This window comes from Leiobunum rupestre, chromosome 7, assembly GCF_980474605.1.
Source record: "Leiobunum rupestre chromosome 7, qqLeiRupe1.1.hap1, whole genome shotgun sequence".
NCBI lineage: Eukaryota > Metazoa > Arthropoda > Arachnida > Opiliones > Sclerosomatidae > Leiobunum > Leiobunum rupestre.
The window spans coordinates 15,908,493-15,933,056 of NC_143390.1; the positions used below are offsets into that span (position 1 = coordinate 15,908,493).

The following is a 24,564-nucleotide window of genomic DNA, read 5'->3' on the forward strand; positions in this document are numbered from 1 at the left end:
TATAAAATGTCCAAAATGCTACCAAATAACCAATACTTAAGGCATAATTAAAAATCGTTTAACTGACTTTGACAGCAAAATCTAAACAACAGCGCCCTCCTTCCCCATTTTGGTTGTAGATAAGCACTCGCTCGGCTGTTTTTTTGTCGGGTTTTTTTTGGATGTGGTCCAAAAACCTTAACAACCTGACCCGAGTTGGGGTTGGGGTCCCCGTATGATCACTAGTTAATTACTCATTAATTCATTATTAGATATTAAATTTTTTAATAATTTCAGAGGCTTGGTCCCATTACACAATGCCTGTTCATACGGTCATTTTGAAGTCACTGAGCTCTTAATTAAAGTATAATATTTAATTTTTTAAGTATCCTGTTTACTTTGGCTATAATATTCTTCTTTTTTATTTTGCAAGCACGGTGCGAATGTAAATGCCATGGATTTATGGCAATTTACGCCTCTTCACGAAGCCGCTTCTAAATCACGTGTTGAAGTTTGTTCGCTCTTGTTATGCCACGGCGCAGATCCTACTTTGCTCAATTGTCACTCTAAATCTGCTGTCGATGTGGCACCTGCTAGAGAACTTCAGGAGAGACTGCAGTGTTAGTTACTATTTAAAAAAAAATATGTAAATTTTTAATCGCACTGTTACCCAATTTTTCAGACGAATATAAAGGTCATTGTTTACTCGAAGCCTCCAGGCTAACCGATCCAACCAGGGTCAAGAAATATCTCTCATTAGATGTTGTTAATTTCAAACATCCATTCAGCGGGGATACGCCTTTGGTATTTATTACAAAATTTACAAACTTTGGTGTATTCAATAAATTTGATTTGCGTTTTAGCATTGTGCGGTAACTTCTCCTTATCCTAAAAGAAAACAAGTAACCGAAGCTTTGATCCGCAAAGGTGCCAATCTTAATGACAAAAATAAAGAGTAAGTTGTTGAAATTTAACTTACCTTTGACTCCAAGTTGATTCTTAAATAAAATTTATTTTCAGGTTCCTAACACCGTTACATTCTGCCGCTGATCGTTCCAATTTTGACATAATGGATGTAGTCTTAAAACATGGGGCTAAAGTTAATGCCTTAGATGGCTTAGGGCAAACGGCTTTACACCGATGTGCCAGAGACGGAAATGTTCAAGCTTGTAGGCTTTTACTCTCTTACGGAGTAGATCCTACCATTGTTAGTCTTCAGGGCTACACTGCGGCCCAAGTAGCCAGTGAAGGTGTTCAAAAAATGCTCTCTGGTAATTATTGATTTAAATTTTCAAAGTTGTTTAACATTTTTCACTAACATGGAATTATTATTTCAAATAGACCCACCTCTTGGTGTTGCGGATGCTGAATATCAAATTTTAGAAGCAGCGAAGGCTGGGGATTTAGAAGTAGTCAAAGTAAGACACTTTGTACTTGGGTTTTGAAGCGAAACCCACTTCTGTTTAGGATTTAGTCTAACCTTTATTTTAATATTTGGCTTTGGAATCAGAATTTATATAATATGTATTTTACGAGAAAAGTATCCACCTATTATATTATGTTGATTATTATTTTTGGAAATGAAAACAGAAGGTGAAGCAAAATATATTTTCATAGTAATAATCTGAAACCAAGAGACAGAAGAAAAAAGAGTCTGCCTCGAGAGGGCTCCCCTAGCTTTTACCATAGGTTTCCTGAAAACTTCGAACTTTGCCAACATCCCTCGTACCCCTATGCCCTCAACCCTAGTAGGAATTCGGGCGAACTCTCGAATAACGCATTTTCAAAGTGCTATGCCCGTCAAATTTAATCATGCGTAAGGGGGAAAGAACATGATGTAGAAGTTGGAAATTTTTATGGCACATGTAGGCAGCGTTGAGGCACACTCTTTTTCTTCTGTCTCTTGCTAAAACTATTACATGGGAAAAATATAATTTTTTAGAAATACAGTGTAATTTTTAATTTTATGACATTAGGCAATGAAATACATTTTACGGAACCTTGAGTACGCATGTTTCATTTTTGTAGCATAAATGGGTACTTCTCTCTCAAGAGTATATTGAAAAATTTGAAAACTTCTAGTATTAATTATTAAATTATTAATATCTAGCTTTGGTATCGTGTAAAATCGGTAAATTAGACACAAACCGATTAATCGAGAATATTGCATTATCGCTATACTGATATCACATCGGTTTCAGTTCATCTGTAGTATTTTCAATTATTTATGGAGCTCTTACCTAAATGTAAAATAATTATTTTATGATAATGCAGAGAATTCTTTCAACTCACTGCTCAGTAGTGAATTGTCGTGATGTTGATGGAAGGCAAAGTACTCCACTTCACTTTGCTGCTGGTTACAACAGGGTAAATTTCATTTGAAAATTTTAAACAAAGATCTACGTATTTAGATGTAAATTTATTTGTTTATTAATTAGGTTAGTGTGGTTGAGTATCTTCTTCAAAACAGAGCTGATGTCCATGCCAAAGATAAAGGGTATTTTTTGGTTGTCTTATAGTTAAGTAAACAAGTATTTAATAAAATTGCTATTTTTTCCTCTAGGGGTCTAGTTCCTCTCCACAATGCTTGTTCCTACGGTCATTACGATGTGGCTGAGCTTTTAGTTCAGAATGGTGCCAATGTGAACGTTTCTGATCTGTGGAAATTTACCCCTCTTCACGAAGCATCGGCTAAAGGGAAATACGAAATAGTGAAACTTCTCATTAAGGTATTTTTTATACATTTTCCTATTTAATAGATGTCATTATTTTTTTTCTGTTGTACCAAATCAGAATGGCGCTGATCCTGGGAAAAAGAACAGAGACGGTCATATTCCTCTCGATTTAGTTCGAGAAGGAGATAATGATGTTGCTGATCTTTTGAAAGGAGATTCAGCTCTCTTAGACGCAGCCAAAAAAGGAAATCTAGCCAGAATTATAAAACTAGTTTCACCCGAAAACATAAACTGTCGAGATTCTCAAGGACGAAACTCCACTCCATTACATTTAGCTGGTAATTATTTTGTAGATATGTTTAGTTATTTGTGTTTAATTGCTATTTATTTTCTCATAGCTGGCTATAATAATCTGGAAGTGGCAGAATTTCTTCTAGAAAATGGGGCCGATGTCAATGCTCAGGATAAAGGCGGACTTATTCCTTTGCACAATGCTTCTTCCTATGGAGTAAGTTTCTTTTTTGGTTTAAATTCAATATTATTTTTTAATTCATTGAAACACCTGGTATTTCATTTTAAATTTGAAGCATTTGGACATAGCAGCTCTACTTATCAAATTTAATACAGTAGTCAATGCAACGGATCGCTGGGGTTTCACTCCTCTCCACGAAGCAGCCCAAAAGGGCAGAACTCAACTTTGCGCTCTACTTGTAGGTTATTTCTTAATTATTATTAATATTATCTGACTAACGGTTAACCTCTTTTTTTTTTTTCAGTTGGCTCATGGAGCTGATCCTGTAACCAAAAACCATGAAGGCCAAACTCCCTTAGATCTGGCGACGGCGGAAGATGTGAAGTGTCTGTTATCAGATGCTATGCCTCCATCATCTTTACCAGTGTCCACACCTTGCGCCAATTCCCTCTCTCCAATCACAACTCCATGGTATGTAGCTATTCTAAGTCTGTAAATAAATTACACTCTTAAATACTTTTATTCTCGCAGTTTACCATCCCAACTCTCACCAAGTTCACTAGCGCCTTTGTCACCTCTGAAGATAGATGGAGATATTCCATTGGCTTTAGGGTTATTAAGTACACAAAAAAGTAGCTCTCACGGAATAGTTAGCAACTCATCCTCGGTAGTTGTGTCACCGAATCCTGACAGTAAAGCCATTTCCAGTCCACCAGCTGGTGCACCCATATCTTCCTCAAACTGTACATCTCCCATGGGTTGTTCGCCTCCTACTATGCCTTCTGGAGCTACCCACCCGATTGGAACTTCGCAACACGGAGATGGGTGCATTGATTTTGACACAAATGATGCCCCAGATCCAACTGTTAATTCTAATATGAGTGTTCCATCCTTCCTCGTTTCTGTGGGTCTTGATCAACTGAGGGAGCTGTTTGAGAAAGAACAGGTAATTATTTTGCATTTTTGTAGAGCTAGTGAACTGATGGAACTAATCATGGCCGCATTCAGTAACTCTAAAAAAGCTCAGCGCCGAGCTCAATGGTCAGTGGTTTTTTACTGAACAGGTTTTTTGACTCCGGTTTTGACATCACTTTGCCTGTTCGTTGAGCAACGAAGTCATCGGCTGTAAGAGCAGGTTTTTCTGTTGCTCAACGGTCATGTGACGTTCCAGATGCCTCAACAGACTATATTTTACAACAAGCGTAAAAAGCGTTCAACAAGAGTCTACATCATGTTAGCAATGGTCTCAAAGAAAATAATTTTTCAAATACTTCGTTGAGAGTTACTGAATTCAACCAATACCTGAAGAATGTTCGTTATTAACATGCTATGATGGTGGTTGATTGCAGCCACAGAAAAGGTTTTTTGATGTGGGTGGGGTACTCGGACTAAAAATTATGTAAGAGCCTATTGGTTCACATTCTGGTCTTTGGATAAATATTGGGTGGGGTTTTCAACCAACATTCTTCACAGTAGATAAAGTAAAATCTACACCTGCAAACCGTCCCTAGCGTTGATGATTCCATGCTGACTCCAGTGTTTCTTAAATAACATCAAATCCTTTAAAAACAGATAACGTTGGATATTTTGGCTGAAATGGGACACGAGGAATTGAAACAAATAGGTGTTAACGCGTACGGCCATCGTCATAAGCTTATTAAAGGCATTGAAAAGCTTTATTCCTGTTCATGTAAGTATTATTGTTTCTAATTTAGCGTTGTTTAGTAAGTTTTGTATGTTAATTTTATTAATTGTAAACTGTTATAGCTCTTAATGCTTTCATGCCAGCTAGTACAGGCACAGTACTGATCGATTTGTTGCTGGATGATAAAGAGTATTTAGCTATTGAAGAAGAGGTAATTGCTGCTTTGCTTTTCTGTTGCATGATTTTGGTGGTTGGTTTTTTCTGGTTTATCAAAGAAGCGGTCAAATATCATTTACCTTCATTATATTAAGTAATTTTAATTATAATTGATATACCTTAAATTTTAACTGAATATTGTAGAAATTTTATTTTATTTTATTGAATTAGGACTAATAAAACAGGTAAATAAAGAGTAAGTGACAAATTATTCATTACCGCCTCAATTTGGTTATTAAACCCTAGTATAAAGTATCGTAGTTAATTAGAAATAATTAGTAGAACGCCAAAACAATTTGAATTTTAGGGTGCTGATTGACGTCTTTGACTACACGTTATTTCTCATTGGCCGCTATCCCCAACATAGAGTTTGGACTTTGATACAAAATGTAGATGCTACTGATTCCGTGGCCGAATCCAAAAAATCTCTTATAGAACCATGAGATTCTACTACTGAATTTTCGACGCGTGTACTTACATGGTTTTAAAAACACGCTTATTCTTTAGAGCGCCCGCTAAATTGGCACCGCCATATTACATAGCAAGGATATTACCAGATGCAGTGGGAAAAATTATGAATAAACCGTAGTCAATGACGTCACTAACATGAAGCGGTAAAATTATCGTTCATAATTAAAGCCACAGGGGGACGTTACATGTAAATTTCATTTAATATTAAAGAAACTTAACGACAGTATTTTCATCAAGTGAGTTACATTTTGAAAAGCCCATGATAAAATGAACAAGATAAATATAAAGTAGTTAAATTTATATTCTGAAAATCGATATGAAACTTACTCTTTAAGGTTTTAAGTTTTTGCCTTGATTTGAACATTTTAGGAGATATGTATTGTCCGTTTCATATTAGAGTGCCTTTTTTCCCGTAAATTTTCTATCAATTAAATTTCTATAGAATGTCAGAAAAATTGTAGTTGTAACACGGAGTACACAGTTCTCTTCTTTTTACAAAAATCATAACTGTATTTTCTTTCAATTATATGATTTGCTTAGCACTATGCTTTTGTTATAAGATAGTTTAACTTCAAGTTGAGTATAAGTAGAAACTTTTAAGACTGTGTAGCCCGAAATTTCATTCTTTAATAAAAATTAAACAAAAAGAACTCTTAATGCAGATGAAAGCTATAACAAGGTAAAAATTTAGTTAGAAATGGCTTTTAAGAAATCTCTGGCCCCTATTTAAAAAGAGGTTAAACCCTGTCTTAGTGCTTATTAATATTCACAAAAGGGTGCTTATTCTAATAAGTTTAAGAGAAAGGGGGTTAAATTTGGAATTTTTTCTTAATTTAAGATATTTAATATGCAGAAAACTTGTCACGGGAAAAAAATTAAGAAGTGAAAGAGAGAGAGCGAGGGAAAGCGCTTGTTTTAATGGCTTTTAATGAAACTTTTTTTCTGCTCCGTAATAACAAACTTTTAAAAGTCAGTTTTCTCCCTTTCGTATTATTCCCGCTCTTTCCCTCGCTTTAACTTTATCATCAACGAATACTTCTCGCATCCATCCAAAAGCCATCTTTAGCATCCTTTCTGTTCTCTTTCCCCTCTTTATCCCAAATTTGGTAGCTCCCGGTTGATTTTTGTTTCTCCTTCGCTCATTAAAAGGCAAAGTGCTCAAAGATTCTCTTCCCCCTTTTTTTTCTTTGGATGAGAACCTTTTCCCTTTTTTTTTATCTTCCCATCCCTTGGGAGGAAAATGGCTTTCTCATCCTCAAGAAAATGGGGGATGCGAAATTCCCACTTTTGATGGCTTCAAAACTTTAATGTGCACCAGGGAGAGAAAAAAAAAATTATTAGCAAATTTGCCTTAAAATGAAATTGTTCTCTGGAGACTTAGTATTAGTCGGAATTTCCCCATTACTTGCCTACTCTGGCTTTTAACAAATAGGTCAAAGAATAAATAGTTATTGTTCCTAAGAAAATTGTCCATTTTTGGATAGTCTTTTTCTTATATATTTTATTTGTTGCGTATATCAACTTAAATTTTATCAGAATTCAGGAAATTTTCAAATTTTCTTCACTATAATGTAATTTGTTTTTATACCGAAGATAATATCGTGTTAATGTTTTAACAGATGCAAGGGACTATACGGGAACATAGAGATAATGGCCACGCTGGTGGAGTATTTTCAAGATACAACGTTCTAAAGGTGAGTTGGTTCATTCCATCTTATGGTGCTTTTTTAGAAATTTTAAATAGATCGCTACAACCTTAGCCACTTGTAAACTCATCTTAACTGCGTAACATGGGTGTTTTGCTGGTGTACGTTTAGCAGACCGGATAGGTTTTACCTGACAGTAGATTAAGAGAAGAGCTAGTCTTCATCCCCTACTATTATTTTACACTGGGAACTTTACGGTAACTAGGTAAGTGGGTAGTCTGATATACAGGCACTCGATATTAATGGGCACCCTTCCTTATAATGGTTAGCTATTAAGTCGGAAAACCTCTTTAACCATTACCGGAGAGAGTTTTTAACTCAATGCTACCACGCTTCTGTCGTTTTTATTCAAATTTTATTCTGAGGGCGTGCAATGGTGAGTTAAGGAGGGGGGGGGGACGCAAATGCGAAAGGGACAGCGCAGGGTCGCCCTGAAAAATGAGAGAAATTTTCTAAATTATGAAGGCCTCTTCTTTTAAATTACTTTCTGCTTAATTGAATCAAAGAGATAATGAATCGTGGCAAGCCTAACGAGTATTAGGCGGAGGACGAATTAACCATTAGTGGGAATTGCCATAAACTCTCGCATTTCCTTTTACTCTTCCCCCTTCTAGCAATCCAACTCCCCCCTTTTCCACTATTGCCTCCTCCAGCCTGTTCCACCTCATCCGCCCTAGAGCAATCCAGAGGTAGGGGAAGAGAGTGGGAGGAGGCGGTCGATCTAACCTTAAGCGGTGTTGTATTATAATTCATGGGACCTCTCCGCTTTTGGACTATTTCCTACGATTAAGCCTTTGGCATTCGGCTCTAGCTTGGGGGAGGGGAAACGGAGGGAAATCTCCTATTATCGTCGGCCGGCCGTGATAGGAGCGAAACTCCTCCGCCGAATGTCGGAGAAACTCGGGAAAGAGACCTATTTCCTTCGCAAATTCCCCGAGTCTGTAGACCTCGAAGTCGCGATTAAACCGCAACATGGGCCATTCCGCGCCACTCTTATATGATAATCTAGGCCCCTTGTTTCCGCAATTGGCTACAACTGTCCGTGTCCATTATGATACTCGAGAACCGCGTGGTCTTTAGATTTTACGCCGACGCCGCGATATGTAATATCCTTCGTATGTAAAGTACGCTTTCACGTAGATTGATGTACCGTCTTGTCTTTATATCGGTAATGGTTTCCTACATAAACAATTGGTAGTAGCTCCTTTATGTTAAAACGCAACAAAAGTGGTGTTGGGAAAACTAAGTAGCAGAATCTGCTCAAATTGCACCGTAACACTGGCCATGCACTGGCGAAACGGGGAAAATGTGGCCGCTATTGTGGCGTGAACTAGTTCAAAGAAAGTCCGCATGTAGCGCTGCCGTACAACGCAAAAGGTACTAGCTTCAGGGCGTCGCGGTGTAGTAATTGTAGTTTGAGCAGGTTCAGCCACGTTGCTTCCTCCACACCAATTTTAATGTTGCCGTTCAAACGGTACCGCTCCTTAATGGTATAATTTAACCAGTATTACCATGTTTGTTTTTGAGTCATCTTGATCAGTATCATTCTGGCTGATGTAATGTTTTTAAAAAATCCGCCGTTTTCGCTAATGATGAACTGGGACACGTAACTATTATCCGAAGAGTTCAGAGGGGCCTAATTTTCAGCTTGTATGTCAAAGAAGGGGGGTATGGATGGGACTAATGAGTTTGTCCGATTGGGTTGTGAGGGGGTAACCAGCGAAAGATATCTTTCGCGGGGTGGATGGGCGAACTTGTTTGTTTTTCAATCAGGGTCGCTTTGGTCAGTAGAAATTAATAGCTTCGAACTCGAAGTAATTAATCCGGATGTAAGGAACCCGGTGGTGGGTTTGGCCCCGGGGTTGGTGGGGCTCGATCCCCCGCCCCCTCATTAGACGGCTCTCTTCTAACGAGGCCGACCGGGCTTTAGAAGCGAAACCTACGGAAATTCGCGCCATTAGCGTCAGTCGAGAGCCTATTATGAAAATGAAAATCGGGCCGAACTCGTAACGCCGTTTTCCCCAAACGCCGGCACTAATCTCTTTTAATTTCAAGCCCTCTCTATTTTTGAAACATTCCCTTCCTATGTAGGTTCGACTAATGGATATCTTCCAATTTTCAGCATCTCTGTCAATATACTCCCATAAGGGGCCTAGACAATTACGCCCCCTACCAACCTCCATTTGGATATCCCCAAGGTTAAAAGTTTCCTATAGTTTTACAATTATATTTTCTCAACTATGCTTTCTACCAGCCCTATCCTTTTATATAATATTCCCTTGATGATTTAGTTTACCTTTGACGAGATTTGGAAAACAATTTTCATTCCCATTTTAAAATATACGATAAGCGTATTAGATCAAAAATAGACCTAACGTTAGTAAGAAGGGGAAGAGCTCTACCAGGAGCCAACTTATATTAAACGCGAAATTAGCGAATAGCTAAATAATTTGCGTCGTGTTACAGTTGATCAATGTAGATGGCGCCAACGTTGCGCATTAGGTAAAAAATGGAGCTAAAGTTCGTACAAATGTTCCGTATCAAACCGTACAGAGTGCCAGGTGAAATGACCTACCAAAAGCGAACTTAGATTAAGGAGGGAGGGCAGAATAACAAGTAGCGGGGATTGGTGCACATAGCAACAAGACCTTCACACCAGGCACACAGGGAGAAAAATTACCCAGCCAAAAAAAACACACAAAAACCAAACGGAAGTCGTGAATACCTAAATATTTTACGTCGTATTACAATAGACCAACTAGATATCGCCAATGCTGTGCATTAGATCAAAAAATAGAGCTAGCGTTTTTTGAAATGTTCCGTAACGAACCGTACATTGTTCAAGATGAAACCAACTTAGATTAAACGGAAATTGCCGATACCCAAATATTTTGCGTCCTTTTACGGTAGACCAACTAGATGGCGCCAGTGATGTAACAAACCGACAAATTCGTACGTTTAGTTTGATTTCTCAAAATAAACGTGACTTTTCTGAAACACCAAGGCTTTGTTCTCCGAGAAAAACCACGGTATTTGACTTTTTTTTCTGTAGTGAGGAGGGAAATGTTTCTAAATTTAATTTGCGGAAGTTATTTTTTTTTGGAGACGGCCATGGCATCCAAATTGTTTCTGTGTTTCGGTATCCTTTACTTTGTTTTTATATTTTAACATTCTCCCCCACAGCTATCTCGTAGCATTTTTTGTTTCATATAATTCCTTTTTTTGCCGTTTTCCGGCCCCTCCCCCGGGAAGTGAATTTCTAGTCCGATTCTTATTTGATTAAAAAAGGTCGTAGTTTTGTAGATCGAAAAGAGCCCCACACTCCCGCACGGGATTTTTTTTCTATCATAAGAATCTTCAACCTCAAAAAGGGGGGTGTATCCCCCCCCCCTCTTCTCTTAGTACCCTCTTGTTTTTAAAAATCGTGGAATTTTCATTTTAGTAAAGTTTTATACGTTCGGGTTAAATTCCTGAACATTGTAAGAATGAGTAAGGGCTTTTTACGCCCCCTAGTAGCGGCACTCTCTTACTAAGCTCGAAGAAGAAACTCGAAATTACTATCGAAAACCGCTTTAAGATTGTTTAAATTCGTTTTAGAAGTTATTCCAGCCACGTGGTAAAGTTCAAAGTTTCCCCTCGCGGTGTCGCTAAAACCCTGCCCCCTTTTTAAGATTAATATAAAAGAAATATGCCGGGCCTTGGTAACGTAGTTTCCCGCTTTCCGACGCGGGGTACAATATCAATTGTCAGTTTCGTTTTAAATTTATAAACGCCTACTTTACCCTCACCGCGGTTTCGTACCGCCCTGTCAAGCGACAGCCAACTTACGAGTTTGTGCCTTAAAGAATTTTTACTTCGCAACGGAATGTTCCCATATATAGATTTTCCTCTGTTCCCAACCATTTGAGATATCTCACCCCCCCCCCCTCCCAACGTTCTACGTACACGGTTGTTTGCTATTACGTGCTTTCTTGTCGGTGGCGCGCGCGATGTTGCGGGGGGGGGGGTGACACTTGTGTATATATAACTTGTCGCGTCCGAGTTCCGCGGGGGGTTTTATTTGGGGGGAAAGAAAGAAACAAGTATCTCTCGCTCTCTACCTTTCTCCTCCCCCCCCCCTCCGGCCTTTATTTTTCATGTTGCAAGCTCGGATGAACAATAGCCATCGATTTCTTGGCGGGGGTGTGAGAGGAGGTAAAGTCTACCTGATCTACCGAAACGTTTATCTTTGAAAGAGAGAGATGGGGTGGGAGGACTCTCGGGCGATGGAAGAGCCCAATAATAGCTTCGGAGATTTAAACAAGACGGCCATCGTGAAGTATTACATGTTTCACTTTCGCCGTGGCTGGAAGTTTTGGTAAAGTACTTTGGTGGGGGGGGACCTTAGGATGTAGGAACTATTTTTTATATCCTAAAGCTAGCAACCTATGGTGCTTCTTCCTCAAAATTTTATTTTATTGGGTCCCCTTTCGTAGGTTTGTAGGCCCCTTTAAAATTTTAAGATATGCTATGGACTACCGTTTGGCAGCACTGATAGCACTTTGTAGTTTGGTTTATGTCCGCCATTTTGGATGGTTTTTTTAACTCTTCATTAATGGCAGCTAGGAGCAACAAACACAGCACCCCACACAAGGAGAACGCAACCCGTCAAAAGTCGTGCATTTTCTTGTGTACAGTTTTCATTCCTTAGACGCTTTAGCGCCTGCTGCCGTCGGAAGGGGGAAATTCGGTAATTGTCTTCCCCCCCGCCCGTGAAACGTTCAGCGAAAAGGTTCGTCCAAAGGAATTTGTACACAACACTGCGTTTAAGGGGGAAGTCTGAGGTTTTGTGTTTCGAGAAAAAAATACTAGATGGCGCTGAAACTCGTCTCTTGGCAGTGTTGCCGGTAAATATTTTCGATTGAACTTTACGGACGAATTTAAAACTGAAAGCATTGATTGACAGCGAGTAACAATAGAGCTTCTACCGGAGGATCGGAACGGCGGCAACGCGCAGCGAGGGGTCGCTGCTGATTATAAACAGCCCTGCTTGCCAACATGAGGCACCAGCATAGGGTATGGGGTGAGGGGGAGGGTAGGTAATGCAAGGTCTAACGCCCCCCCCCCTCCCTCCCAAAGTTTCCTACTCTGCGATGCCGTCTTTCAGAAAGTAAAATCATAACGGTACCCGTTCTTCGTCTATGACTATGTTTTCATGGAGGTAGGAAATACGGATTTCCTAAATCCGTATTTCTAAATCCGTGCTACGCGAATGAAAACGGTCGTATTTGAGAAAACACGTATTTTCTGAAATACGGGAAACCCACCTGTATTTCCTTGGTAAATCTGGATTTTCTTCGAATGAAAACGCACGAACACGTGTTTGATACACTGGGGGTTTATTTAGTTGGAAATGTAGTTACTAATAAGAAGTGCTCGGACTTTTTTTATTCACGAATAAATACTTTTAGCCTTAATTTAAATAGTAATATTTCAAGATGAAATAGCTGAATAAAAGAAAGTGGATACACCTAAAACTTAATAAAAACAATTATTTATTTGAATGAGTAGTAGATTAACGAAATCGTTGGTTATATAACAAGTTTATTTCTTCAATACGATGAGGAAAAAAATATCGCAATTTATGATAATGAATAAATAATTCCGAGCACTACTAAAAGGTTGTGGTTTCACATGTTTTAACCTAGGTTTTAACGACACTTTTTAAATTAAAAAATAAATGTAAGCAGAAATATAAAGATATAAACAATACATTTAATTGTTGACGTGATTAAATTAGTAAATTTTGCGAATAGGTTTTTGTAATCGTACGCGAACATTTCAATGTTTAAATTTTTAATTTTTATTTAAAATAAGCCGCGGAAAAGGGGCGGTAACCTGGTAAATTCCCAGTGACGTAAACTACAGATAAGAACTCGAAAGGGCTCAGTTAACTTGCCCCCCCCCCCCCCAAACGCTGTGTTCAAAAATTAACAAGTTGATTGAAAGGCACCCATTATGCACCATCCGTAAACCATTACGCACCCCCCATGGTGTTCAGTAAGTAATTGCAATCTCAAAGGGGGGCCAACTTTATCCTAAAACTTGTTAACCAATCAAACGCACCCATAACGCACCATTATGCACCACAGTCGAATCATTACGCACCCTTATCCCTATAGCATTACATCAAATATTAATTTTGGGGCTCATTTGAAGAAGTTAGTGCTTAGTGGAACCTAATTCTTAATATAGCTTAATTTTAGTAATGGCCAACGAAAGAATGCTTCTCCTTCTTAGGATTGAGTTTTGTGTTCGTTGACGTATTAATTTTCCTAAGCTAATAAATTGGGAAATTAATAAAGCTAAAGCAGTTTTTAGCATTAAACTGGGATCGATTTGCTTGGAGTTTACAGTAATCACGCGCTACTGCAAAATTAAACGACCGGCCAGCTGCCCTTATCCGAAGGAAGTCGAGAGAGTGGTTAGAACATTGAACATTCCAAGTGTAGAGGTTTCTGGGGTGTGAAACCCGGTTGAAAGTCGAGAGTAGATTTCCATGAAAACGTCCAAATACGAGTTTCTTAAAAAGCTCCCCGCTGAGAACAAAATCGGGATTTCCTACCTCCACGAATGGACCAAAACAAATTCTGTTGTGAAATACTTTTATTTTAAAAATGCGGCGATGAATGTCTTATAAGGAGACTACCCGAGGTGTAACTCATCAATTTTGTTTAAATTCAGGGATTAAGTAGACCTTCATGTAACTTAAAAAAAATCCCAAAGGGAAAAATGCGATGGGCTTTAGTTTTACCATGGCAACCGAAAACGTTTTTGACAACTAAAGTAATATATTTATCTATGTAAATTAACATGGCAAAATCGAAGATTCTAATGGTCCCCCCCCCCCCCACCCTTATGAAATTATTCAAAATTTTTTAACAAAGGTGGTAGGTGGTTAAATTTGGGTAAATATTTTAATTTGAAATATCTGAATTCGGGTAAATATCTAAATTTTGGTAAACTTCTAAATTTGGGGTCATTCCACGACAAATCGACCAAATGTTTTGGAATTTACCACCGTACCTTTTTAAATTTGGATAAAAATTAGTCTTAAGGGTTATTCTGGTCGATAAAGCCCAATAAATTTGGGTAAAAATCTAAATTCAAATGGGTATATTGGGTAAATTTACTATAAATATCTAAATTCAGGTAAATTGGTAAAATTCATATCAAATGTCTAAATTTGGGTAGATTGATCAGGTACTGTAAATTGGGTAAAATTTTATCAGCTACTGTGAATTGGATGAAATTTTATTAAGTTTTTAAATTGAATAAAATTCGAGCAGGTTATGTAAATTTAATTCGAAAAGCTTTATTAAGTACGTGTAAAATTCAAAGAATTTAGATAGTGAAACCATTTTTTAAACAAATATTATATTTAAAGTTAAACAATATTGTTTAAGATAATTTTTAATTTGAATGAAATATTTGAATGTATTTATTATTATATAGAAACAAATTTAGACATTGACCCAAAATTAGACATTGACCAAAAATTAGATATTGACCAAAAATTAGATATTTACCCGTATTTTTTAATAACATTTTACACAACACGAAGGCTTGAATTTCATCGATGGATAGCTGATATTAAATGTTCAAATGCGACTGGGTCAAAGACTATATATACGCATCGCGAAGCGTATATATAGTCTTTGGACTGGGTCCTATGCCGTTAGCGAGACGACCAAAATCCCCTGTTTTCCCAAATATTTCTAATTCTGCACTTTTTAGCCCCCCCCCCCCCCATTATACCCAGAGTAATGTTTGACTCGCTCTTTGCCCTGTCTTTGTTTATCCACCCCTTTCCTAGCCTACGGACATTTTTCTACCTGCTGCCGGCGGGTGGTTCGGTGGCCCGCGAGAATCCCTGTTGTGACTACCGAAACATAGCACGTCGTAATTCGTGGAAATTGGATTTTCTTTTGTCGCTTAAGTGATTGACACACTGTCTTCGAAAGACCTATATCTTCCAAATATCTCACAGTAGCGACATCTCTGATCTTTCGATTTAAACCACGAAAAAGCGGTGGGGTTTCAGTAAAACATTAATTTTTAATAGTACAATTCATACGTCAACTTTGATAAAGATTCATTAAATACCCTGTTGGTTTCTCTACTTTTCAAAGGTTCAACCATAGTTATCTGACAAGCCGTATTTGAATTATTATGACAAATAGAAAGTTACGTTTATTCATTTGTATTTAATTAAATTTTAGTATTAGCTTTACGAAATGCACTCATTAACTACTTCCAACCTTTTACTTCAAAGCGCCGCAAACCGTTTATTTTTATCAGTGTTAGTTATTCGGTAACTAGTTCAAGAAAAAACCATGTTTTTCTGAACTTACCTCAGACTTCCCCCTTAAAGGTTAGCTTCGTTCTCCTTGTGTTTGTTGCTCCTAGATGGCAGTGTGGTGTCATAGCACTTCATTTATGCTTGCTCCTATACAAATTTAGCACAAAAATTCGGTAAGCATAGCCAAAGGTACGTACTACGTAGTGGTAATATTTTATAGGGAAGCATTAGTGACGTCACTATGCCATTTTCTAATAGACTGATATATAAGTGGAGGGGGTCACAGGTGTAACGCTGTTAGAGGCTGACTTTTAAATAATTGAAGTCTTACCAGATGGCGCTCTCAGTCTGAAACGTTTAAATTTTTAGATAAAACAAAGCTTAAAATAGGGTTAGAAATGGTTTTCGTAATAAATCGGAATTTTTTCTCCTCAAAAAAAAATCTATTGTCGCCATCTAGCATAAATAAGAGTATTCAAATAGAACCTCTAATAATTCCTATAAAATCCTATATTTTCAAAAAAAAAAATGTACTGTAACAACCTATATTTTTAGCAAAAAGTTCTTTAAAAACCTGTAATTTTGATATTTTGCCCGCCACTCAGTTAAATTACTAGATACCTGGAAAAGTCAGGGAATATGAAAATGTTTCCACATGGTCAGGGAATTTTAAAATGATCCAAATAAGGAACAAGGGAATTTTAAAATGATCCAAACAAGTAACAAGGGAATTTTAAAATGACCGCCAAAAAACCGGCAAATAAGTTTTTGAAAGATATATATTATCAATATTTTTTCAAGATTTTACCTCAAACAATTTGGAAATTGGTCAGGGAAAACTTGGAAATGTCAGGGAATTTAATTCCGGAAATTTTGTACGAATCCTGTAGATTTAGATATAGTAAATATTTCTATACAAAGTCATTCTAGTCTATACTTTTGTTATTGTTAACATGGTTAACTTAGCTACTAGTATATTTGGGATAAAATGGTAATATAGTTTCTATTTTTGAAGTGAAAATCAAAGATTTATTTCACTAAATATAGATTTTGTTTTTAAATGCATAAAGTTAGTAAATGAAATAGCATAGTCCTATAAAATCGTATTCTTTTGAAAAATCAGTCCCATAAAGTCCTATATTTTTGAAATATAATCCTTTATATATAATCCTATATTTCCTTCGGGAAATTTTAAGAATTTGTAAAATGTAGGGGAGTTTAGTTTTATCTTGACACTTTTTTAAGGTAATTTTACTCTAAATCTAATTATAGCAAATTCCGTTATTATTAAGATCTTCGAAAGGCTTAACGTTGAAATAACTTTTGTACTGAAATATAAGTTGATTAAATTTTATTAACTTCTGATAAATGTAAAATTTAAAAATGTCTAATTTCTGCCTTAAAAGGTCAGGGAAAATAACTTAAAACGGTTAGGAAATTTAAATCTGTGAAAATTTTTGCCGCCCTGTATAAAAAAATGAAGAATAATAATAATCAGCTAGGCTAATACCCAAGGCACCACCTTAGGCCTAAGTCATCAAGCGACTTCTAAAGCCATTAATTCAGGTGGCCGTGTTACAATGCGTGGGTGGATGGTACGCGAGTCAACAGCTCCCTACACTAACTATTTCCGTTAACCTCAACAAGTTTTTATGGAAGGGGGAACCGAAGAGCTCGGGGGAAAACCCCTCTAACCAGTGGAGAGAGAGCTTGCAAACTCAACGCGGAAGGAGTTGTTCCGAGTTTTCACCCAGTGCCACAAGCGAGGGGCAGGTCACTTCCATTTTGGGTGCGTCTTAATCATAGTAAAATGATTAAATCAGGGCAATCAAGATTAAAAAATCTAATCACAATTTAAACGAGATTTAATCATTCTAATCAGGATTTAATCATTCTAATCAGGATTTAATCATTTTAATCAGGATTTAATCATTTTAATCAGGATTTAATCATTTTAATTAGATTTAATCATTTTAATTAGATTTAATCATTTTAATTAGATTTAATCATTTTAATTAGATTTAATCATTTTAATTAGATTTAATCATTTTAATTAGATTTAATCATTCTAATCAGGATTTAATCATTTTAATTAAATTTAATTATTTTAATTAGATTTAATCATTTTAATTAGTCGCTTGATGACTTAGGCCTAAGGTGGTGCCTTGGGTATTAGCCTAGCTGATAGCTGATTATTATTTTAATCACGATTTAATCAATATAATCGGTCGAACCGAGAATTTATCATTAAAATCAAAACTAAAGTACGATTTAATAATACTAATCACGATATAATTTTTTAATCGGGATTTAATCATTTTAATCAGATTTAATCATTTTAATCAGATTTAATCATTTTAATCATTTTAATCAGATTTAATCATTTAATCATGATTAAATCAGATTTAAACATTCTAATCATGATTAAACATGATTTAATCAACTTAATCGTGATTAAATTGAATTTAATCAAAATAATCACGATTAAATCGGTTTTAATCTTTTGAGGGGTGCGTCGTTAATCAAGGAAGTGACCTGCCCCTCGGCCACAAGTTGGGATCGAACCTGGCTCCTCTCGCTGCGAGGCGAAAGATGGGGTCCTAGTTCAATCCATCCGACAATAAGGTCCACTTCATAATATCGCGCTAAGAAAAAGAAGGCGATAACCTCAAAACGGCGCTAAAAAGTTTGCCTTTGGACGTGTTTAACAATATCTCTTCGCTCATCCTCTCTGTGTCTCACCCTCTTGGCTCGGCGCGCGTGTCCTGCTTTGTCGCGGCTGGATTCTTCTACGGATTTTTTGTCACCCACTTCCCTTCCTCATCTTCCAGGCGACACCGTTCCTCCCCCGCTGTCTCTTATCACCCCCTCTTTCACATCATTCTTTTATTCCATCTTTTTCATCCTCCCCATCTTCTTTGTTCGCTCATTGGATAAATCTAGGCTAGTCAGAATCTTCTTCCCTTACCTTCACCTCGAAAAAAGTACTATAAAGAAAGCTTTTTCAGCCCGGCGTATTATGGACGATGCCGGAATTATACGTTGATCAAGATTATTAAACTACAGGGTGTTTCAAAAGGTTATGCAAAAATTATAGGGAGTTGTAGGGGGTGAGTTTAGAAGTATGCCTGTTTTTTCCTATTTTCCTGCGACATAAGCAGGGACCCCAGAGGTCCTATAATTCCTATAAAATCCTATATTTTCAAAAATGTCCTATAACATCCTATATTTTTAGCAAAATCCCCCAAAAGGCCTATAAAATCCTATAATTTTGATATTTTGCTCATTTCAAATCCAGCCACTCAGTTAAATTGCTAGATTTAGCTATAGGGTAAATTCCTATACAAAGTCATTCTAGTCTATTCATTTGTTATTGTTAACATGGTTAGCTACTAGTATATTTTTGTAATAAAATGGTTAAATAGTTTCTATTTTTTAAGTGAAAATCAAATATTTATTCCTCTAAATATAGATTTTGGTTTTAAATGAATAAAGTTAGTAAATTAAATAGCATATATAATCCTATGAAATCCTATAATTTTGTAAAAATAGTCCTATAAAGTCCTATATTTTTAGAAAAATAATCCTATTTTTCCTATAAAAAAATTGAAGATTTGAGTGGGGGCCCTCAATTTGACTAGTGAAAAATGTACCTAAATATTGATAAATAATGGCGAATATGGCGTATCATAAATTCATCATTCATCAATCCCATTTTATTGAAAAGTCACATCATGTAACTCAAGTGATACTAAATTTATTTTTTAATTCTGACGGGTAAAGCAAAATGTTGGCTGTCCTTCTTGTTTTTATACCCCCAATTTTTACCCCCACTAGTCAGTGACTACTAAAATAAATTAAGATAGGAGGCTCACTAGTCAGGCTGACTACTAAAATAAATATTCTTATGGCTTTGTCGCTTCGTCTTCTCTAGGAATATGGAGCCATCTAGTGAGGCTGTCAGCTAAACTTAAAAGCGTAATTTTAAAATTAAAATGAGGAATTAAATTAATATTAAATTATGTTAATTTTAAAATATTATTATCGTTTCTCACCTGTTCAATTTGACGAATGTAGATGGCGACTTAAGCGCCGTACGGTATTTTTCCTTTTGCCAACTTGTTCTTATTCTTTTTATACAGGTGCTTCCGTCTCTCCCGCGTTGTAGTATTTTATTACGTTGTTTTTTGTGGAGGTCGGAATCGCTAACCGAAAATTTATTTCCCAATCTTTTGTCCTTTTAAGTCCCTCCTTAAAAAAGCTTCCCTGCTTAACCCCTCTTCGCTGAAATTGTCTTTCCTTTCAATTTCCCAAAATTAAAATATTTCACCTCTTTTAATTAAATATATATTTCTATATGGTATAAACGGAATTTGAATTAAAATACTTCGCGATTGAAAAGATTTCTAGTAGGGCGTGTATTTATGGTCGCTGGTTTTAACCCCCCCCCCCCCCCCAAATTAAAAATCGGGACCCTCCTGAGAGAAGAAGATCCTTTCTAACATATTAAATTGAAAAGAGACTGCGAAAACCTTTTTGGTCTTTTCTTTTTAACCGTTAGCCGGTGTTACCTTCCAATTTACATTCGTCCGATAGTGCTGCTCCAATTCCCTAATTTCTCTAGGGTTTTTTTGGGTGAAATTTACAACCTATTTCCAAAGAATAGCATGCTCGATTTTTAACAAGATTGCGAACTTCATTTGTCACTTTAAACTAGCTTGGTTACGTTACATCAATGCTAATTTCACGGTGTCGGAAATAAAAATCACATTTTATTTTTACAATGAAAAGCAAGATACAAACGGCTTTGTACACTAACGTTTATATAAAAGAATAATTTTCAATTGAAATTAAAATTTTCAACGATTACCTTTACACTATAAAAATAAATTTTAATAAATAAAATTAAATATCGTTACATGTTTCGGCATTTAAATTTATTTTATAGTGTAAAGGTAATCGTTGAAAATTTTAATTTCAATTAGTTAACACTAGTTTAGAGTATTGTTTACGTCAGAATAAACTTCCATTAGAAAAATTTCAAAATTAGTTTCGTTCCTAAAACGTGCTGAAATATAAAATGAATATTAATTATTAGAAGAAAAGATTAACAGATAAAAACTTCTTATGTTAATTAGTCCACTGTTTAACGTGGTGGGATGTGATTATCTCCTCTTCTTGTACTTTCGTCGCCATCTTGAAAAATGGCCGACAACTTATCTTTTTATGTTGCTTGTAGAGCTTTGAACGATGTATATTCACTTTATCCAAGGGTGTCCCCTGATTGAAATTTATTGGGATTAAAAATTTAATCTTTGTACAGCCAAAGCTACCGAATTTATTTTAATCAGATTTAATCATGATAATTTACATCTAAGTATTTACACCTAAATAAACAAGTAGTGCCAGACAAATTAATATTATTGTGTAATACCTCATCGAAGAAAATAATATGGCCCCCACTAATCCTATAATTCCTATTTTTCTGAAATTGTCCACAAAAAATCTTATAATTCCATTTTTATACTATATTTACTATATTTTAAAAAATTCGGTTAAAACCTAACTGAGATAATTTAAAAAAATTAACACCAACAAAAAATATATCAGGGTTGCGACACGTCAGGGAAAACAGGGAAAAGTCAGGGAATTAAAGAATGGACCTAAAAAGTCAGGGAAATGTCAGGGAATTTTTCGAATTTGTAAAAAGTCAGGGAAAAGTCAGGAAATAAAATTTTATCTGGGCACTTTTTTAAGGTATTTCTACTCTAGATCTATGACAAATTCTAAGATTAACATTTATTTCCTTGAAAGTTTGGCTAATTTTTTCAACATTGCAATAACCTTTTTACTGAAATATAAGTTCATTAAAATTTATTAACTTCTGATAAAAGTCAAATATAAAATAAAAATTGGGCCTTAAAATGTCAAGGAAAATCTCTTAAAATGGTCAGGGAAAACAGGGAATTTGAATCTCAAAATTCTATGGCAACCCTGTATATTTAATTTGTAATTTTTCGCGTAAATCATAAAGGAGCAAATTCGAAAAGATTTAGAATTTTCCTTTCTGATCGGTCTTGCATTGTTACAACTCCTCTTAAATACATGCTATAAAACTTGCGTATTTCTATATTTTAACCCTATAAAACTCCTATAAATTTGGTAATTTAGTCTAAATGAGTGAAAAGAGCGCCAGAGAGCTTCAAAGTGTGGCCTTCTAGCCCCTGGAAGTAGGCTGCAACAAGCGCTAAACCAAGCAGCAGGGAAATGTGATTTCAGGGGTACGATGAATTTGCGAATGCGTGGGATTTGAGATAAATAACAAAAAACAAATGAGTAAATAAGAAATGTGCAATGAGTTTAATTAAACACAGAAGGACAAAGTAGGAAAATGAGATGAGAAATCGCTGTCCATCACGACTGTTTAAGTTTACTTTTTTACGCTGGTTACCTCGATTTGCTTACAAAGTTCTTTTTTACCTATCACACGAACAAAAACCTTAATGTTCCTATTTCCCTGCTGCTTGGTTTTGCGCTTGTTGCAGCCTACTTCCAGGGGCTAGTAGGCCACACTTTGAAGCTATCTGGCGCTCTTTTAACTCATCGTAGGAAAATGGGGAAAAAACAGGCATACTTCTCAACTCGCCCCCTACAACTCCTTAAAATTTTTGCTTAAGGGGGAAGAATACAGTAAAAGCCTCTTTTTCGTTCAAGCTGAACGTTTCTGTTTTAACAATTACATAATTGAATTATATTTTTCTTATTAGGCTGAACCTTCCTCTAGCGCTTAAAATATTTTTATTACTCTAATATTAATAGTTAACGAGATATAAGGTCCTAACTAAAGGGTAGTTTGGCCGCTTGCCCAACTTGTTTATTTCCGGGGGTCCGAATTAAAACGTAATAATTTAATTACTTTTATATTTAAAATTGTCAAAATTATTTTAAGCACTAAACAAGAGGCTGTTCTACACTTAAATATTAATTTTATAAGTTAAAATACAAAATTAAAAGAGTTCAGCTTGAAATAGCGCGAAAGTAGACAATGGTCACTGTAGTCTTCCCCCTTAACTTTTCGAAACACCCTGTATATGAAACCTTTATTGACGTTTTTGTGAAATAACCCTTCTGTAATATATTCTAGTTTTGTTTATTTGTAGAAAGCTATACGTCTATATTAAAATTTTGATAATCCGTTTCGAGTCTGCTCTTGAGCTTCCTCATCTTCTCTTCCTTCTATTTTTGTTCTCCCCGAGTTAAATCGCATTTGCGGCCTTCTACTCTGTTCTTCTCAATTTTCTTCCCCGAAAAGTCGGGAAATTACATTTGATCTTTCTCTGCCAGGCTAAATTATCTCTTCTTACTGCTTCGTGTTTTTTTGTTTCCTCTCTGCCAAATATATATATATATATATATATATATATATATATATATAGCCCCTTGAATTTACCGAATCATTCATTCCTAGTAGCGTATACCTTCCCATCCTCTCCCAAGTCGGATCAAAGCAAGGCCGCTTTTTACTTTGCATCTGTATGTCCCTGCACCCCACCCTTCTTCGTTATTTTATTTTTCGCCCGCCCGTATTATAATGGGCAAATTCTTCAAGAAAACCTTTGTTTGGTAATCGCCTCGAATTCACCCTCTTCCCAGCGACCTTTTCTTATATATAAACTTGTTCCGCTTTTTGCAAACGGAATAATAGGAATTAAACCCAAAAAAGGGATTTTTTTATCGAACGTTTCACTACTGATTACGTTTCTCTCATTCCGTCTTTATTTTTATTTTTTAGTTCGCGTTTAAAGGCCCAAGTATTTATCTTTTTTTCCCTCATTTCATTAAAACTCGTTAGGCGTTTTATCTTATTTTTTAACGATACAATAAAAAGAAAAGACCACCCGAATTTTCGGTAAATTGAAAGTTCCAACTTATCACTTTTAACCATCTTAGTTCATTCCTTTTAAAAGTTATACGGTCATACTCGGATAATTTAAATCTTCTAAACATCATTTTGCCCGCAATTTTCATTCGGATTAAAATAAAATAACTTTTAAATATTTATCTATAATATGGGGTGGCTGAGTGGTTAGCACTTTAGCCTCGCAGCGAGAGGAGCCGGGTTCGATCCCAGCTAGTGGCACTGGGTGAAAATCCGAAACCCCTCCTTCCGCGTAGAGTTTGTAAGTTCTCTCCCCACTGGTTAAAGGGGTTTTCCACCGAGATCTTCGGTTTCCCCTTCTAAAAACTTGCTGAGGTTAACGGTAATAGTTAGTGTAGGGAGCTGTTGGCTCGCGTGGCATGAAGGGCTTGCCACCACCATCCTACGCATTGTAACCCGGCCACCTGTTACTTGATCACGCACAAGCAACAATGCTTATGTGGTCGAAGGTGGTGCCTTGGGTATTAGCTCTATTTAAAAAAAAATTACATCGGAAAACAGGAAAAATTATAATTGTGTTTTAAGCTCGTAAAAAATATCTGCGAAAAGCCAGATAATTTTTTAAAGCTGGTAAAAAGTATCAGCGAAAAGCCAGATAATTTTTTAAAAATACTGGAAAATGTCAGTGAAAATCCAGGGAATTTTTTAAGTTGGTAAAAATGTCAGTGACCATCCAGGGGATTTTTAAAGCTTGTAAAAAAATATCAGCGGAAACCCAGGGAATTTTTGTAAAATAAAAATATCAGCGGAAACCCAGGGAAATTGTTTTAATCTAAAAATATCAGCGGAAACCCAGGGAATGTTTTGTTAATCTAAAAATATCAGCGGAAACCCAAGGAATGTTTTGTTATTCTAAAAATATCAGCGGAAACCCAGGGAATTTTTGTTAATCTAAAAATATCAGCGAAAATCCAAGGAATTTTTTGAAAATTGTAAAAAAAAATATCAGGGAATTTTTTAAGCTGGTAAAAATATCAGCGGAAACCCAGGGAATTTTTGGAATCTAAAAATATCAGCGGAAACCCAGGGAATTTTTGGAATCTAAAAATATCAGCGGAAACCCAGGGAATTTTTACGAAGATTCTAAAAAAAATATCAGGGAATTTTTTAAGCTGGTAAA

The 24,564-nt window shown here is 36.1% G+C and overlaps 1 protein-coding gene across 1 annotated transcript in view; it reads left to right on the forward strand.

The window, feature by feature from the left end:
• Positions 1 to 24,564, forward strand: part of Tnks (tankyrase) — a 50,629-nt gene that overhangs the window by 3,975 nt on the left and 22,090 nt on the right. The window contains exons 7-23 of the mRNA XM_090154859.1: positions 277 to 343; positions 413 to 599; positions 662 to 783; positions 843 to 934; positions 1,000 to 1,250; positions 1,321 to 1,397; positions 2,254 to 2,346; positions 2,418 to 2,476; positions 2,543 to 2,708; positions 2,773 to 2,992; positions 3,053 to 3,162; positions 3,242 to 3,364; positions 3,431 to 3,597; positions 3,658 to 4,072; positions 4,699 to 4,816; positions 4,894 to 4,982; positions 7,078 to 7,152. Coding sequence (XP_090010985.1) covers positions 277 to 343; positions 413 to 599; positions 662 to 783; positions 843 to 934; positions 1,000 to 1,250; positions 1,321 to 1,397; positions 2,254 to 2,346; positions 2,418 to 2,476; positions 2,543 to 2,708; positions 2,773 to 2,992; positions 3,053 to 3,162; positions 3,242 to 3,364; positions 3,431 to 3,597; positions 3,658 to 4,072; positions 4,699 to 4,816; positions 4,894 to 4,982; positions 7,078 to 7,152 — 2,431 coding nt within the window. The remainder of the gene's footprint in view (positions 1 to 276; positions 344 to 412; positions 600 to 661; positions 784 to 842; positions 935 to 999; positions 1,251 to 1,320; positions 1,398 to 2,253; positions 2,347 to 2,417; positions 2,477 to 2,542; positions 2,709 to 2,772; positions 2,993 to 3,052; positions 3,163 to 3,241; positions 3,365 to 3,430; positions 3,598 to 3,657; positions 4,073 to 4,698; positions 4,817 to 4,893; positions 4,983 to 7,077; positions 7,153 to 24,564) is intronic.